The sequence below is a fragment of the Plecotus auritus genome, assembly GCF_963455305.1.
Source record: "Plecotus auritus genome assembly, chromosome: 9".
Lineage (NCBI taxonomy): Eukaryota > Metazoa > Chordata > Mammalia > Chiroptera > Vespertilionidae > Plecotus > Plecotus auritus.
In genome coordinates, this window is record NC_137783.1 from 136,965,903 (window position 1) to 136,983,281 (window position 17,379).

Genomic DNA, 17,379 nt, shown 5'->3' on the forward strand with positions numbered 1-17,379 from the left:
TCAGATGGGCACTAGATTTATCAGGGTCTTCACTTAGTAAGTTATATAAATGCTTAATCACTGGGTTGAACACCTGAAACTAATGTAATAGTATGTATCAACTATAACTGAAAAATAAACAAATTATGAAAAAGACATTTTATTTTTATAAAAATAAGTGAGACTAAGTATAGTTACACGCCTTTACAAATGAGGTGACTGAGGCAGACAGGTGTAACTTGCCCAAAGTCACATGTGGAATGACTGATAGGATGAGGACATATGCTGCTTTTTGGGTTTGTGCCACCCATATGACTGTGTGAGGAAGAGCTGAGCTACTGAATGGTGCTGGGATAACATACGCCCTACTCAACGCCAGAGGCCGCAAAATGGGATTGCCTCTGGTGGGTGGGTGGACTATACTCTGGTTTTTTGGAAATGGACATGCATGATACTTTCTGGGATTTGGAAGCTTGTTCTTTTTATTTTCTCCTGGGGGTAATTTATTATAGCCATGTGTAAAAGAAGGAAGAATTATATAAGAGGGCAGTAATATTAGAAATATTTTTTAAATCTGTATTTAGCCCTCTCTTAATTAGAGAGTGTCTTAAGAAATGTCATGTTTTGATATCATTTAGGGATACATTAACTAATTAAAATTAAAAATCCAAACACAAATTATTTCTCATAAAAAGAAATATTTCCAAAACAATTTTTAAATTTTTATTAATTATATTATAAACAAAGTTGCAGTGCACTTATGTTTTAATTAGTGGTATAATTATTATTGTGTCATTGCGAAGTTAACTTAATCCAGAAAGAAAAACTTTTGATATTCCCAAAGCATTATGATCAGAAGAAATAAAAAGCATTAATGTGATTAATATTATAATGTTCAATGGAAGGGAATAAAGTTGAATATGAGTTTAGAAGAAGAAAAGACACAAATCTGACTATTTCAGATGTTCTTATCCAGTTTAAATGAATTATTCTAGCAATGGCAATTATATTTTCACTGTTATTTAAATTTATGATGAAATATTTAAATGTAAAATTAAATTTTTGCTACATATGCCTTTTCAGAACTAACTGAAAACAAAAATGTGAAGATTACTAGTATAAATCATATTCTGTATAGAAGCAATAAAATCTACCATGAAGAATCTGAAATGTCACAACTTGAAAATGAATAAATATAAGATCATATGCCAGTGTTTAGTGAAAAATATGCTTGCCAGTGTTTCTGGGGTCTTAAATGATGGCTGTAATTCTATGTACGATTGCTTTTGCAACCTTGATCAGGTCATTGAAATAATTTGGGCCTGTTTCCTGAGAGTAAAAGCCAAATGGGTTGTATTATTCTACCACAAAATATGACCCTCCTTAGCCCATGCAGGAGGAAATAAATAACATTCTATATAAAAAGGGATTACCCTTTATTGATTCCATTTGAGGTTAATATAAATAATTTTCTAATTTGGAAGACAATTAAAAATTGTATAAGTTCCAGATGTGTAGAGAAAGATAACTTTGTAAACACCCAGAGAAAGAGAAATCAGTAGGAGAGGAAAGCATTCCCTGATTAGGCATCAGATACCTACAACAATATTTCTTACGTATTTTATCATTCTGTGTACACAATGGTTATTTAATTAACTATTTATAAAATAATGCATGGCAATGAAACATTTAACAATGATGATAAGTTCAAAATGATGCAAATATTCCAAATAACTTTATTGAGCCCATATAAAATTGTTCTCCAGTTTATTTTTCTTCTTTGCCTAAACAACTGGAAATTTATTTCATCCGTTACATTAATGATTAGAGAGAATGCAGGAGCGTGTACAAGTTATTCAAGCAAAAATGATGATGTTAACAACATCAGGTATTTTTAATTGGCCAGTTTGAACAGGTCTCAATGCTAACAACGCTCTGGTTTCCATTTTATCTCAAATAAGATTGTGTAGACAATTAGTTTTCAACACTTAGGGCACTTCCAAGCACATTTTTTAAAGATGGGAGTTCAGTTTGAGGATTCAGAGATTATGCTAATGTTCAGACAAAAATAGTAAAGGACTGATAATGTTTTTTATCTTTTCATAGGCAGAAAAATAGCTTGCAATACAGGTAGGGCAGGCTCTAAACATGCTTACTTCTTGTTTCTAAGATTTTCTGAGATCAAATCTACCATTTTTGAGTGGTTGGTAGAACTTATCATATCTTATTATACTGCCACACTGGAGCTCCTCTGAAAACACATTCAGGATATAGACCACGTAGTTTCAATTTCCCAGTCATGCCAAGTTACCTAGATATACAATACAACTCATGTAGATGCACACACACACACACACATTATGCAGTATTCTCTCAATTAAAAATCTGTTTGGTCATTGACTCAGTATTACATTCTGAACTCTTTATTTTGTTAGGCTTTTGTCTACTGAATAAAACTCCTACTTTATTGAAATGTGTCTCTTGAAACTGTCTATTCTCTATCCAAGGCCAAGTGCAAACAATACCTATTTTATGAAGGCATCTCTCCAAAGTCCCTACATAGATTTGAACTTTTCTTTCTCTCAAACCCTTTATGATACTTATTTTCTACCGTATACAATGGCCACTTTCTTCATTGCCCTACTGTCAACACTAGATGTTGCATTCCTTGAAAATGAAGACTGTGATATCTTAACTGCTATTTGTATTTTTATAAGAGAAATCCATCTGTTTATTGAAGGCCTAGTCTACTCCAGGCATGTTATATAAAAGAGGGATGAAATTAATGTTTATTGGGATTCTATAAGGTATTCCACATGCTATCTATACTATCTTTTAATCTTGACAATCAGATTAGGAGCCAGCTTATATATCTCAAATTTATAAATGAAAAATTAAAGTGAAAGACACTGATGATTTTTCTTCAGTAAGAGACAGACTTAAGTTTGGTCTCTGAATCAAAATCCATGTCCTTTCCACTGTACAACATTAGCTCTTCAACAATTTAAAAAACATCTCTTTAAAATAAACCTTTAAGGACATACTTTATTTGCATGTAGGTACAAACTCTACTAAAACAATATGCTCAACAAGAAAAGACTTTAGTGTCCATTAGCTTGCTGACTGTATCCTTGATATCTTTATTTCTCATACTGTAGATCAGGGGGTTCAACATGGGGATGACCACTGTGTAAAACACAGATGCCACTTTGACTGTGTGCCTGGAGTTTTGGGAGTTGGGCACACAGTAGAGGAAAAGGATGGTGCCGTGGAAGATGGTGATGGCCGTCAGGTGTGAGGCACAGGTGGAGAAGGCTTTGCGGCGACCCCCGGCTGAATGCATCTTGAGGATGGTGACAAGAATAAATACGTAGGACATGAGAATAATGAGTAGTGTGCTGATCTCATTAAAGGTGGCAAAAATAAAAAGCAGCAACTGGTTGACATAAGTATCAGAGCAAGAGAGGGAGAGCAGTGAGGAGAACTCACAGAAGAAGTGGTTGATTGTGTTGAACCCCTCAAATGATAGCTTGATAGCAGAACATGTGAGTATCAAGGAGCATGCTACTCCCCATGCATATGATCCGACCACGAGCAATACACAGAGTTTCTGGGACATGGCAACTGTGTAGAGCAGAGGGTTGCAGATGGCCACAAAGCGGTCATAAGCCATCACAGCCAATAAAAAGGATTCCGTTACCACAAAGGTACAAAAGAAAAAGAATTGTACTACACATCCTACAAATGAAATGGTTCTGTCTTCTATGACTAGGTTCACCAGGGTCTTGGGGGCAACGATGGAGGAATAGCAGAAATCCACAAATGAGAGGTGGCTGAGGAAAAAGTACATGGGGGTGTGCAGCTTGGGGTTAATTTTGATGATGACAATAATCCCAATATTCCCTACAACAGTGACACTGTAAATGGCCAGAAAAATCAAGAAGAGGGGGACCTGCAGTTGTGGGTAATCTGAGAAGCCCAAGAGAATGAACGTGGTCCCACTTTTATTTCTCCCCGACAGTATCATGGTTTCTGTTTCTCAGAATCTGAATGAGTCCTGAAAAGAAAAATATTAAACCAAGTGAGGGTATAAAAAGCTGGGTTAATATTCCTTATCAAACTGGTAAATGAAGCAAAAATATCTTTCAGAATTTTTCTATGGGTTTATTATGCAAAATATGCTGAATGTGTAATATTTTTAAGCATGATAACATTTTTTAAATTTTTCTGTACATAAAAAATACAATTATTGAATTAATTTTCTAAGTTCTCAATTGTACTGTTTAATGTTTAAAAATAGTATGAGATCAAGGGATTTATGGTATTTTAAATCAAATCCACCCATAACACTTTCAGCTCTCCTTTTTTAATGACATAAAAGATAAGCTTAACATTACTGATTTTGTCAACCCTGCAATCAGCAATAAAAATGAGAAATTTCTAAAATTATTGTTTGCTTCATACATTCACACTGTGACATTAAGAATGAATACTCCTAACACTTTAAATTTATGCCTTTATTGTTAATTTCATATAGCACTTTAATCTTTTCCTTTTTTAAAATATATTTTTATTGATGTCAGAGAGGAAGGGAAAGGGAGAGAGAGATAGAAACATCAATGATGAGGGAGAATCATTGATCAGCTGCCTTCTGCATGCCCCACACTGGGGATGGAGCCCACAACCTGGGCTTGAGCCCTGACCAGGAATCAAACCGTGGCTTCCTAGTTCATAGGTTGATGCTCAACCACTGAGCCACACCAGCCAGGCTAATCTCTTCCTTTTTTGATCCAGTAAGTCTGATATAAAATTAATCTTTACTTTTTTCAGAAAGCATTGTCCTCAATGCAGGGAGTCCTAGTTGTCAATACTTCCCCACTGCTTGAGAAATAATAAAATTAGGACAGATAATAGGTAATCTAGTCTGCTTTCTTATTCTTGAGGTGATAAAACAGAAACTGGAGAAACTTTGACTTTCCCAATGACATGCAAATTAGGACCAATTTAAATGGCTATGACTAAACCCTAATTTACAAACTCCCAGCAATATGTCCATATTTTATGCTGTACTCTGATCCATGTTCAAGGTCGATGCTAAGGTGTTCCCTTTATTAATAGACATATGTTATGACAAACTGCAGACATTATGTGTATGAGCAGTAGCCCAGTGATAGTGGAAATCTGAAAGCAGCAGCAATATGAACTGAGAAAGGGATTTAGGGTGTTGTTGTTTTTTTCTCCCAGGAATAATAACTATAAAGACTCTAACTTAGAGACTTCCCTTTCCTGGGTTCTCTCTCTCTCTCCCTCTCCATCCCCCCTTCCTTCAATACCTGTAAAATGTTCATTCTGTCACTATATCACCTGTAAAGGAGAATTAAAAACTGTACTAGAAAGTCATTTTATGAGACAAAATAGTAATACAGAATTACACAAGGCAAAAGTAGGTTTGTGTAGAAAATAATACAATACTTAATAAGTAATAATACAGGAATAAACTCTGACCCTAACCTATTTGGCTCAGTGGATAGAGCGTCGGCCTGCAGACTGAAGCGTCCCAGGTTCAATTCCAGTCAAGGGCATGTACCTTGGTTGCAGGCACATCCCCAGTAGGGGTGTGCAGGAGGCAGCTGATCAATGTTTCTCTCTCTTGATGTTTCTAACTCTCTATCCCTCTCCCTTCCTCTCTGTAAAAAATCAATAAAATATATTTTTTTAAAAAAAGAATAAACTCTGTATGCTTAAAAAATGTTATGCTTAAAAATATTACACACTCACAACTTTACAGGACAAAAGCCTACTTTTGCCTGACCCTATATTTCTCTAATTGCTGCCTAACATCTCTAAGATCCTCCCATACAGGAAAACCTCTATCTATTATTTCTAGGAAGGTTCTCTCAGGTCCCACAACCCATGAAATAGCTTCAGATGGCCCATCAGTGAAGGTATCAGATCATATGTGAAACTGAGACACTCCAGGGTCCTACCTGCTCATATTCTCATAAGTTTGAGTATTAAAGACAACCTCAAAAGACAATCCATCACAAAGCCAGACATTCTCACTATCACACTTTTTCTTAATACAATTCTTAATTTATCTAAGTCCATTAAGAATTAATGCTAAGGACACATATGTAATACCTTAATCAATAAAGAAAAAAAAGTAATGCTATATTTAATGTAATGTCCCAAAAGCTATTATTAAACTACTAGTAAATTTTTCTATATATTTGAATCCAGGAAATATAATAGCTGAAATATTCTTTCTTATAATTTTCCTCCATTTTGTTGTAATTTTTGCTCTCAAGGGCCAATGTGTCCTGCTTTACAATCTTAATTAAAGCTGGTATCTTTTAATTTTTTCACTAGTCTGTTTATTCTCTGCTTACTTCATTTTACTTAAATACTTGTGTGTCTACCTTGATTACTCCTCCAAGAAATTATAGAAGCAAGACAATGCACAGTTCCAAAATTCTCCAAGCTCTTCTTACCCCCACCCTAGGCATCCGCTGTTCATGGGGCTGCTACTGGGGAGCTCAGCTGAGGCAGGCCTTCTGATTGCAAAGCTCTGTAGGAGAATGGCACATCCTCTTCCTGCCATATTCAGTTATGTAACTTTTGCAGTGACTAAATATTTCTCAAGAACTGCATAGATCTAAAGGGTAAATGTCCCCCTCTCACATTGTTTTCTAAATACCATACATTGAAATTAATATCAATCTGTCTTTTGAATCTTAAAACAAACCTGCTGATGGCAAAGGTAGGACCTCTCCTGGTTGGAAGAAATACATATATTCTTATATCTATAATCACAACCTTTGGGATATGGGCCCTAGAGACTCTCCATTGTCTCATGTTCTTGAGGTCATGAAATAATTAAAATTAATCACTTTTCTCTGATGTTATTCTTATGTACTGGAAATATGGAGCAGCACGAAGGGCATTTCATATAAAAATTTATCTTTTAAAGTCACTTCCCCCAGCTCCCTGATCACTCCTATACCTTCCTATAGTTACCAAAATTACATAATTATAAAAGTCCTCATTATCGAATATTAACCAAGTGACTACTATATGCCAGGAATAACCCTCTTCCTCCATTCCACCCACTCTGTGTTGGAGAAGTGTGAAATGCATCAGTTAGGTCATCATGATTCATTGAGAGTTAAAGCAGAGACATTTACAAAGTTCAATATTCAATCAGAAAAATGATCTAGTCCCCTTCAGATCTCTTCTATTCTATTATCTTTTCCCTCCTCCATCTTCTCCAGCTAGTCAGACCTCCTTGCTACTTCTCAAAAACAAAACAAAACCAAAAAAAAAAAAAAAACACACATTCATTCCTTATGGCCTTTTTTACTATTATCATCCCAGATAATTTCTATAGTGCTTCAGGGAATGTTTTCCAAGTATTTGCTCAGATGCATGTTTGTTTCTTTGTTTTTTAACTTACCTTTATTGTTGAAAGTATTGCAGATGCCCCCCTTTTTTTCCATTGACCCCCTCCACCCTACACCTGCCCCTCCCAGGCCTTCACCACACTATTGTCTGTATCCATGGGCTATGCATATATGCATAAAAAGTTAATCAGTTAATCTCTCCCCACCCATCCACCCACCCCGATCTTCTTTCTGAGATTCACGTCTTTTCCATGCTTCTATGCCTCTGGATCTATTTTGTTCATCAGTTTTTGTGGGGTTTTTTTCATTAGATTCCACATATGAGTGAGATCATGTGATACTTATCTTTCTCTGACTGGCTTATTTTGCTTAGCATAATACCAGGTCTCTGCATTTGTCTCAAATTCATTTTTAGTGAAACCTTCAATTACCATGCTATTATACTTCTGGGTTACCCTACTTCCCAATTTAGCATTTAAAGTACTTATCATGGTTCAAATATATATTTAATGCTTATTTATTGAATTTATTATATATTGTTTATTCCCTCTTGCTAGAACAAAAGCTCCAGAAAAACAGGGATTTTTTTTATTGGCTTTTCTTTACTGATATAGTTCAAGCTCCTAGATCAGTGACTATCACAAAGTACCATGAATCTTTATTGAATGAAAAATACGACCTTCCATGGAACTGGGATAGAGGCAAAAATACTAGAACTATGAGGAATTTGAATGCAGAGAAGAGATAGTTCAGAAAGAATGTTTTTAGAAGGCATTATTAAAACTGGACAGTCAAAATAAAATAAAACAAGTGTCCACTCTATTGAATTTTCTATCTCTTGTCAGGTTTATTACAATAGAAATCTTAAATTTTTAAAATCAAATACAGCACGGTGAAATTGTCTACAAATGGGAAAGAACATCTCAAATATTATCCTTTAGATCATCTTAAAACCAAAGTTTTATCCTGTCCATTCATTCAGCAAACACTTTTGCATACCCACTAAATTCAAGACTATGCTATTGATTTAAGAATAATACAGATATAAATTATATTAAAACTTTCATCTCAAAGGATATATAATCTCTCTGTAGTAACAAGCAATACCATTGAAAATAGACTGGTTGAAGGATGTATATTCACTGATCAGAATTAACAAAGTGACTGTTTTGCTAACTTTTCTTTCTGGTGCAGGATCAGGAAAAGGAAGTTTGAGCACATAATGAGAATATGTAACTACTCATTCAATCATTCTTTTATTCATTCAAGAAACAAATATTTATTATAGACATATCCTGAGACAGATACTATCTTTGGTATCAGAGGAAAAAGAGAGAAAGAATATCCCTTTATCAACAAATTTATACTTAATGGAAAATACAAAAACAAATAAATATGTAATCATTTTCTGATAATAATTAATGCTGAAATATATATAATTGAAGGAATCATTTTTTTATATTTTCTTGGTGGTGTATTTATTTTTTTTATCTTTATTGTTAAAAGTATTACATATGTTTTCTCTTTTTCCCCATTGACCCCTTGTAGCCCACCCAGCCACCCACCCCAGGCCTTCACCACAATATTGTCCGTGTCCATGGGTTATGCATATATGCATACAAGTTCCTTGGTTGATCTCTTAGAGAGGTTAGGCAAGACCACAATGAGGTGCTATTTGAGCATAGACCATTATGAAGTTATTCAAGTAACTGGGGGAAGAGTGTTGAGTCTGTAGCAAAGAGTACAGCAAATACAACTCATTGTCAAATAGTCAGCTTTTTTATGTATCTCAATAATTCTGCAGTTTGTGTTGCTGTTCTATACTTTCTAAATCCCTTTATCAAAAATATAACATGGATATTTCAGGATGACATTATCTATGGCAGAAAGAAAAAGAAGGAAGCCAATCTGGGTGTATCAATGGGTGTCCTTTAAGATGTATTTATATAATTAAGTTGGTATTCCTTAGAATACTAACAAAATATAGAATAATACTAGTAGAATGTTATTGCAGTATTCTTTAATTTTAAAAGTAACTATGAAATAATTTCAGGTCTTCAGAAATTATCTGGGATGATAGAACCAAAAGCTTTATCAGTGTAATTTTAAACCTTTTATGTGATATAGGTGGTGCTTTTTGTCAATTTAATATTTTTCTATTGTTTTTGCCAAGAAATTTTGTATATTTATGGAATCTAAATTTTAAAGCTGTAGTTAGAGCTCTTAAGGCATGTGAAATAAAGACAATATCTAATTTTATCTTTTTCTCACATGGCTATATGTTTGTTCCAATATGACACTGTTTTAATAATAAATGTCTATAATTCATTTTAAATTCTATAGGGATAGCCTTACTGCTATAATTTGCTCTGATTTTTAAGGTATTTGTTACTGGATATTTGTGCTTGTTTAGCCATTCATAAAAACATTAGAACAGAAATTTTGAAATATGATTTCTTAATATTTCCTGATAAAATGTATATTACATTCACTCTGATACATATGAACTAGACTAGATAATGCTTAAGACATTCCCAGACCTGATAATACTGGGCATGCAGCCTTTTGAGAAATAATATCCAAGCACAGCTAGAAGTATTAAAGTGACTCCAGGAATTGCCATTCCAAATGACAAAATTAATTTTCATGACCTCTCACACCAATAGCCTCAGAGGTATTATAGTGAAAAGGGCACTAGTTTTGGAGTAAACAGTAAGTTCCTGTCTTAAATCAACCATTTTAGTCATTTCTAGACTAGTTTCTTGATCTTCTGTGTCATCATCCACACAACAGGTGTAAGCATCCTTGCCCAATGTACTTCTCAACACAAGCTGTCCATTCATAGAATTCGCAGGAAGGAAGGTGTCAGAAAAGGCTTATTACCCCTTTTATCAAAAAGCATATCCATCTGTATCTCCCAACAAAGACACAATGCTTTAGTGACACACAACACAAATACATTTAAAGGCAAGTTACCCATGGTCACTTGCAGTAACAAAGCAAAAAGGCCTTTTCTAAGGTGAGTAAAGATGATTCTCTCAGCTTTGTAGTATTGTTATGTGTGGTTGTTGTGTGTTTTTTTTTATAGAATTTGAAGAAATAAATGTTTTGCAGATCAAAATCCTATGGAATCCATCCCAAAATTAACTTTTCTGGCATCATCAAGGGATCTGAGCTAACCAATCCACAATATATTAACATCACAGCCACCTATAAAAACCTCACGCAAATATATGCTATCTAAGACATGTTATAAGCTCCTATTGTTCATTGGGATTGAAAACACCTTTTGAGGTTGGTTCAGTGGGATGGAACTTTTGTGTCTATGAATTTCCAGAAGGCACCCTTCACGTCTTTATTCCTCAGGCTGTAGATCAGAGGGTTCAGCATGGGGTTGACCACTGTGTAAAAGACGGAGGCCACTTTGACCGTTTGCCGAGAGTTTTTGGAGTTGGGCACACAGTAGAGGGAAAGGATGGTCCCATGGAAGATGGTGATGGCCGTCAGGTGGGAGGCACAGGTAGAGAAGGCTTTGCGACGCCCGCTGGCAGAACGGATTTTCAGTACAGTCACAAAAATAAAAGCATATGAAGCGAGGATAATCAGTAGTGTGCTCACCTCATTGAAGGTAGCAAAACCAAAGAGCAGCAGGTGGGGAATGTGTGTATCAGACCTCGAGACGGCAATGAGAGCAGTATATTCACAGAAAAAGTGGTTAATTACATTATATCCAAAAAAATTAAGTTGGAGAGCATAGCAAAGGAGTACCAAGGGGCCAAACATACCCCAGAGATATGACCCAGCCACCAGCAAGGCACAGAGCCTTAGTGACATGGCCACTGTATAGAGCAGAGGATTGCAGATGGCCACAAAGCGGTCATAGGCCATCACCGCCAACAAGAAGGACTCAGTCACCACAGCAGTGCAGGATAGGAAGTACTGCAACATGCAGCTAGCATAGAAGATACTTTTATCAGCCATGACCAAGTTCTCAAGCAGCTTGGGAGTAACGATGGAAGAGTAACAAAAATCAACAAAAGAAAGGTGACTAAGGAAAAAGTACATAGGGGTGTGAAATTTGGGGTTAATCTTGATGATTATTATCATTCCAAGGTTGCCTACCACAGTGATGATGTACACGATCAGAAACACGAGGAAGAGGGGGATCTGAAGCTCTGGGTAATCTGTGAAACCCAAGAGGACAAAGATTGTCTCCACACTCCTATTTCTAGCAGCCATCACTGCAGCAGTACATTTGAAGAGAGGGGTGGGGGAAGAGAGTTGTTCCTGTCAAAGAAATTTATGGCAGTAGGCAACAGACATATCATGAATTTCTACAGTAGACCAAAGAAAATGATAAAAAAGCAGTTTGGATCCTACTTTATTCCATACAGAACATGTCTCATGCAGATTATTGCTACAGGTATAACAAACCAAGCTGAGTCTCTAAAACTTCTTTGCACTTCCATTGCAATTTGTGTTTCCATAAGAAATGCTTATCCAATTGCAGTGTGTACATCCACACTAGCTAGTAGCATAATATGCACACAGCTGATAAAAATTTTTGCACATAAATGTATGGTGAGTCTGTGGGAAAATGGTGAAATGCTTGCCTCAAAAAAGAACATATAATGCTACTGTATTCTGCCTGTCCACATAAATCAACTAAAATCTTCAAGAGAATATATTTCTATTCTAAGGATAAAGTAAATATTAGAGAAATCTAGGAAAAAATAATATCAATCCCAACTTAGCATCTTTTGTTTAGAAAAGGCTACTTCTTTCATTGAATACCTTAGCTACTGAGGGGTTGAGGTGAACAATGGCTCCTTTGACCTCTGAGTATAATATACACTTTATTAGGGTTTATAGCCTAAGAGTTAGCTTCTACTACAGCCCAGACATTGTATAGATACATCTCTTAAGGGTCTCAAGATTTGTCATGTAGAGTTCTCTCAGAACTAATGAATACTCTTTCTTGTGAAAATTTATATACCAATAGAAAGTGCATATAAGGAGGATATGAGTATATATGTAGAACGTTTACTCTGTTCTTTGTGAAAAGGTTGTCAATGGACTTAAAGCCAAATATTTCCACGAGTGTTAACTTCTTTCTTTAATGTAATTAGACTCAGAATTGGATAGCATTTCAGTGACTATTAAAAAAAAAACCAAACCTATCATCACATTCAGAAAATATGTTCACTGTTTCATAGAAATCTGAATAAACTTACCTGCTACAGAGGAACAGGCCACCACCCTGTTCTCATAAGCTGAGTGTAATGGAGGCATCAAGGCCCTTATATCTAACTTGTAGCCCTGGGGACTCAAACCCTGGAGAATCCCTAGCAACTTATTTCTCACAAGCATCAAAACAGGTAATTAAGGCAAATGCCAAGTCCCTTGTGCCATTTTTAATGACTAGAATTTCTTTGAAATTACATAGAAAAATTGCTGCTTGAAATGGACTACCAGCCTTTGTTTGAACACAACCAAATGCCCTCTAGAATTAATAAAACTAAGGTAAAGCCGTATTTCTAAAATTCTGCCTCCTCTACACCAAAATTCAGGAGGCCTCTTTTGATTTGGTGGATAATATACACCCATTTTAGGCAAGTTACTCCAACCCATTTATAAAGTTACTCAAAATATCATCTATTTTTTGTGAATCCCAAAACAAGAGAAACGCCAAGTCCAGTCTGCCATGCCAGCTTCTGTGTTATTTCGGACCAATGACCTGATTATATGATTGTCCTTGAAGTGTATTCACAGATAAGGATTGTGCAGAACTTTGGTTAAGCACCTATAGTGAATTCAGGGGTCTTCAAACTATGGTCCGCGGGCCACATGCGGCCCACCGGGTGCCGCTGCCTGTCCTGCTTAGCTGCTGACTCGACCCGGGCCCGCAGTGCGCATAGGAATTTGTTCATAGTTTGTTTTTTTTAACTATAGTCTGGCCCTCCAACGGTCTGAGGGACAGTGAACTGGCCCCCTGTTTAAAAAGTTTAAGGACCCCTGGATTAGACCATTAGAATTTTAAAACAAAGCAGTAACTTCCATAGCAAATAACTATTCACCTTTTGAGAAACAGCTTCTGACTTTTTAGTGGACCCTAATAGGGATTAAATGAGTGACCATAGGTTACCAAGTTACTATGCAACCTATACTTCCTCAGCTGGGTGTTGTCTATCCCACCAACCCATAACATTAGGCATACACAGCAGTCGATAGCATTCCTGATCCTGAAGACACAAGTAATTTACATAGTAAGTGGTTCAGGTGCCCATGATCCATACTATTGTTGCTTTGTCCTTCAAAGATTGAACTTATAATGTATCCTCATGAGGAATTTTTTTATGACAACCTGAATATGGAAGAAAGCATTGGGGCCTTATTTTTAGATGATTCTACAAAAATGTACAGCTGTAACACTACAGACCTATCCTAGGGTGTCCCTGAAAGACCATGGTGAAGAACAACTCACCTAGTATTCAGTAATTCAAACAGTGTGCCTGGAATATTAGAATAGCCTTTCAAACCTCAGTTATGGGACAAGCTCTGTTGGCAATACTTTAGAGGGATGGAGTAAAGGCCTCCGGAATGTTTATATGCTCTAAATCTGCAACCAGTACACAACTGCTATTTTTCCAGTAATTTATGGGACCCAGAATTTATGGGTGAGGGGTGGAAATGGGAGTGGCTCTTCTACCTGTTAATCCATAATGATCCACAAGCTAGATCTCTGCTTCCCATAAGGGGAACCATGAGCTGTAATAGTTTAGAGGAGCAATACTTCCACTAGGGAGCACAGGGATTGGTTCAGCAAGCTGGAATTGTGACTTGTTTTAGCAAGAAAATGTGTTGGGAGTGAGGTTAAATAGATTCTGGAGCAGAGGCACCAAGATGCCTCATAGCTTCTACTTCCAGTCTCTCCAAACACTATTCAGAGGTTGCTGCATAAGGCAGCCAGGGTATCCTACTAGCGGATGAGAGACTTCATGGGAGAATACTGAGACACCCAGCCAACAGCCAGCACCATGTCACCTAACAAAACGGTGACATCATTTTGGAAGATTAGACCCAGAAGAGCCCCCAAATGATTGCAGCCTTGTAATGAGGCCAGGTGTAGCACTAAGCCAGAAGGATGGAGTACAGCTTCTGGGACATGGCAACTGTGTAAGGCAGAGACTTCCAGCAGCCAGGAAGTGGTTATAAACCAGCACTGCTAAGAATGATTTTTTTCCTTTTTCTTTTTTTTCTTTGAATTGCATGTGGTTTAGGAGGTAAGAGCAAACAGAAGAATGCATCTTTTGTGCACTATATATCCCCTTAAATAAGTCTGGATATTATGATAAAGTTACGTGGAAACCCTGGTTTAAAACTGAAGAAAATTAAAAACAAAATGTGTTTACTTTATGTTTTACAATTGCCTACTTGCTCACACATACAAGACGAGGTTTTGTGATATATCTTTATAGTATAAAGTGAAGTCAGAAAATTTTATTCAAAATCAACACACCGGGTTAAGGCCAGCAGATGAATAATCAATGTAGAGGACATTTCAATCAAAACAGTTGCAATAACTGTACTTGCCTGGCTGATATGCCATGCAGGTAAAATGTGTAATTAATTAAAAGTTAACCTTTAAAAACAAATCAAAATTATGCAAACTATTTCTGAAACATATTGTGATATCCTCTGTGTTAACAAATAGAATTACAAAATCAAGTTTAACACATCAGATTGCAAGATTAATAACTACCAGATTTCTTATTTTTGGTAATCCTTCTAGAAATTTCTATAAAATCAACATTTTTACTTGATATTCAGAGTCATCATGTTTAATATCACTTCCTACACTATAATAAAAGTACATGAGGCCCTGCAGAGAGCCCCAAGAAGTTGACCAGATCTGAGAGATTGTGTCTCTAGGTTCTCATTGCTAGTCTTCTATATTCACACTCCTAGCTACAACATTTCAGAACTTCTTTATAACCTCAACATTCCCATTGCTTAAATGGAATTAAAGAATGATTTAAAAAATAATTCGCCATGCCAACTTAAGAGTCAAGAAATTTGGATTTTATGGTCTCATATTTACTGTTAAGTAAATTTCTTAGAGTTGCTACAGTAAATTGCCCCAAAGTTGGTTGTGTAAAACAATGGAAATTTGTTTTCTCATAGTTCTGGAGACCAGAAGCCTGAAATCAAGGTGCCGGCAGGGTATGCACCCTTTGAAGATGCTAGGAGAGAATCCTTTGCATTCAGGTGGTTCCTGGAGTGCCTTGGCTGGTAGCAACAAAATGCCAATCTCTGCTTCCATCTTCACTAAGCCTTCTTCCTTGTGTGTCTCCTTGGGTTCTTTTCTCAATAAGAACATGCTCATTTGGATTTGGGGCCCACCCTATTCCAGTATAATCTCATCTCAATCTTTACCTTAATTACATCTTCAAAGAGCCTATTCTCAAATAGTGTCACATTCTGAGTTTCTGGATGGACATGGATATTTGGGGGGGACATTATTCAACCTACAACACTTACGTCACTTCACTTACAATTCACACTGAAATGAATAGAAATCAAATTATCGCCCTAACTGGTTTTGCTCAGTGGATAGAGCGTCAGCCTGCGGACTGAAAGGTCCCAGGTTCAATTCCAGTCAAGGGCATGTACCTTGGCTGGGGCACATCCCCAGTAGGAGGTGTGCAGTAGGTGGCTGATCAATGTTTCTCTCTCATCGATGTTTCTGACTCTCTGTCTCTCTCCCTTCCTTTCTGTAAAAAATCAATAAAATATATTTTTTTAAAAATTATCACATAGTGGTTATTGCAAGAGATTTAAAATTCTGGTGAATTGACTAAGTAATTTAAATCATCATCTCTACTAGAAGCACTAAACAATTCTCAATACAGTAAATCAAATTTCTTGGAAATATAAATCTTCAACAAAATTTTATCGAGTGATGAATTAACTTCCTGACACTCTCATTTACAACTTTGTTTCTGAGACTGTATATCAGAGGGTTCAGCATGGGAATTACCACTGTATAAAATACAGAACCTACTTTGATTATGAGCCTTGAGTTTTTGGAGTTGGGTACACAATAAAGGAACAGGAAAGTCCCGTGGAAAATGGTGATAGTAGTGAGATGAGAGGCGCAAGTGGAGAAGGCTTTTTTGCGTCCACTAGCTAAAGGCATTTTTATGACAGTGACAACGATGAAAACATAAGTAGTGAGAATGATTACCAGGCTGATCACCTCATTTAATATGGCTATGGCAAAGCAAAGCACTTGGCTGATGTAGGGATCAGAGCAGGAGACAGAAACAATGGCAGAGTGCTCACAGAAAAAATTATTTATGATGTTAGACCCACAGAAGGATAATGCCTGGAGAAAATAGGTGAGTGGCAGAGAAAATACTATTCCTAGGATGTAGGGGCCAGCTACTAGTGATGTACAGAGCTTTTGGGACATGACTACCGTGTAGTGCAGAGGGCTACACACTGCCACAAATCGGTCATAGGCCATCACTGCCAACATGAATGTTTCTGCCACCGCAAATAAACAAGCCAAGAAGAATTGCATGATGCATTCTGGGAAAGAGATGGTTCTCTCTTCCACAACCAAGTTCTCCAGCAGCTTGGGTGTAATTGTAGTGGAATAACAGAAATCTACAAAGGACAAGTGGCTGAGAAAAAAGTACATGGGGGTGTGGAGTTGGGGACTGGTCCTGATGATCATGATCATGCCCAGGTTTCCCAGCACCGTGACCATGTAGATGATCAGGAATACCAGGAACAGGGGCACCTGGAGACCCGGAAAATCTGAGAAGCCCAAGAGAGTGAATGTGGCTCCAGCACTCCGATTTCCTTCAGTTAACAACATGGTTGTTGCTGGAGAACATCTGAAATAATGATAAAAATAACAACAATGACAATAATGACAATACATTTATATAATAGTTACCATTTGGCAGGCATTGTGCTAAAACATTAAGCT

General features: G+C 36.6%; 3 protein-coding genes across 3 annotated transcripts; all 3 read right to left on the reverse strand.

The window, feature by feature from the left end:
• Positions 1-3,064: 3,064 nt before the first annotated feature.
• Positions 3,065-4,006, reverse strand: LOC308258021 (olfactory receptor 5D18; the record flags this gene model as incomplete). The annotated part of the gene is made up of 1 exon (XM_080688252.1): positions 3,065-4,006. The coding sequence occupies one exon, from the start codon at positions 4,004-4,006 to the stop codon at positions 3,065-3,067; it is 942 nt and encodes a 313-aa protein (XP_080544378.1).
• Positions 4,007-10,679: 6,673 nt separating this feature from the next.
• Positions 10,680-11,618, reverse strand: OR5D14 (olfactory receptor family 5 subfamily D member 14; the record flags this gene model as incomplete). Its single annotated transcript, XM_080688254.1, has 1 exon — positions 10,680-11,618. The coding sequence occupies one exon, from the start codon at positions 11,616-11,618 to the stop codon at positions 10,680-10,682; it is 939 nt and encodes a 312-aa protein (XP_080544380.1).
• A 4,702-nt stretch (positions 11,619-16,320) lies between these two features.
• On the reverse strand, positions 16,321-17,265 carry LOC308258011 (olfactory receptor 5D13-like; the record flags this gene model as incomplete). The annotated part of the gene is made up of 1 exon (XM_080688242.1): positions 16,321-17,265. One exon carries the CDS (start codon positions 17,263-17,265, stop codon positions 16,321-16,323), a length of 945 nt encoding a protein of 314 aa, XP_080544368.1.
• Positions 17,266-17,379: the final 114 nt, after the last annotated feature.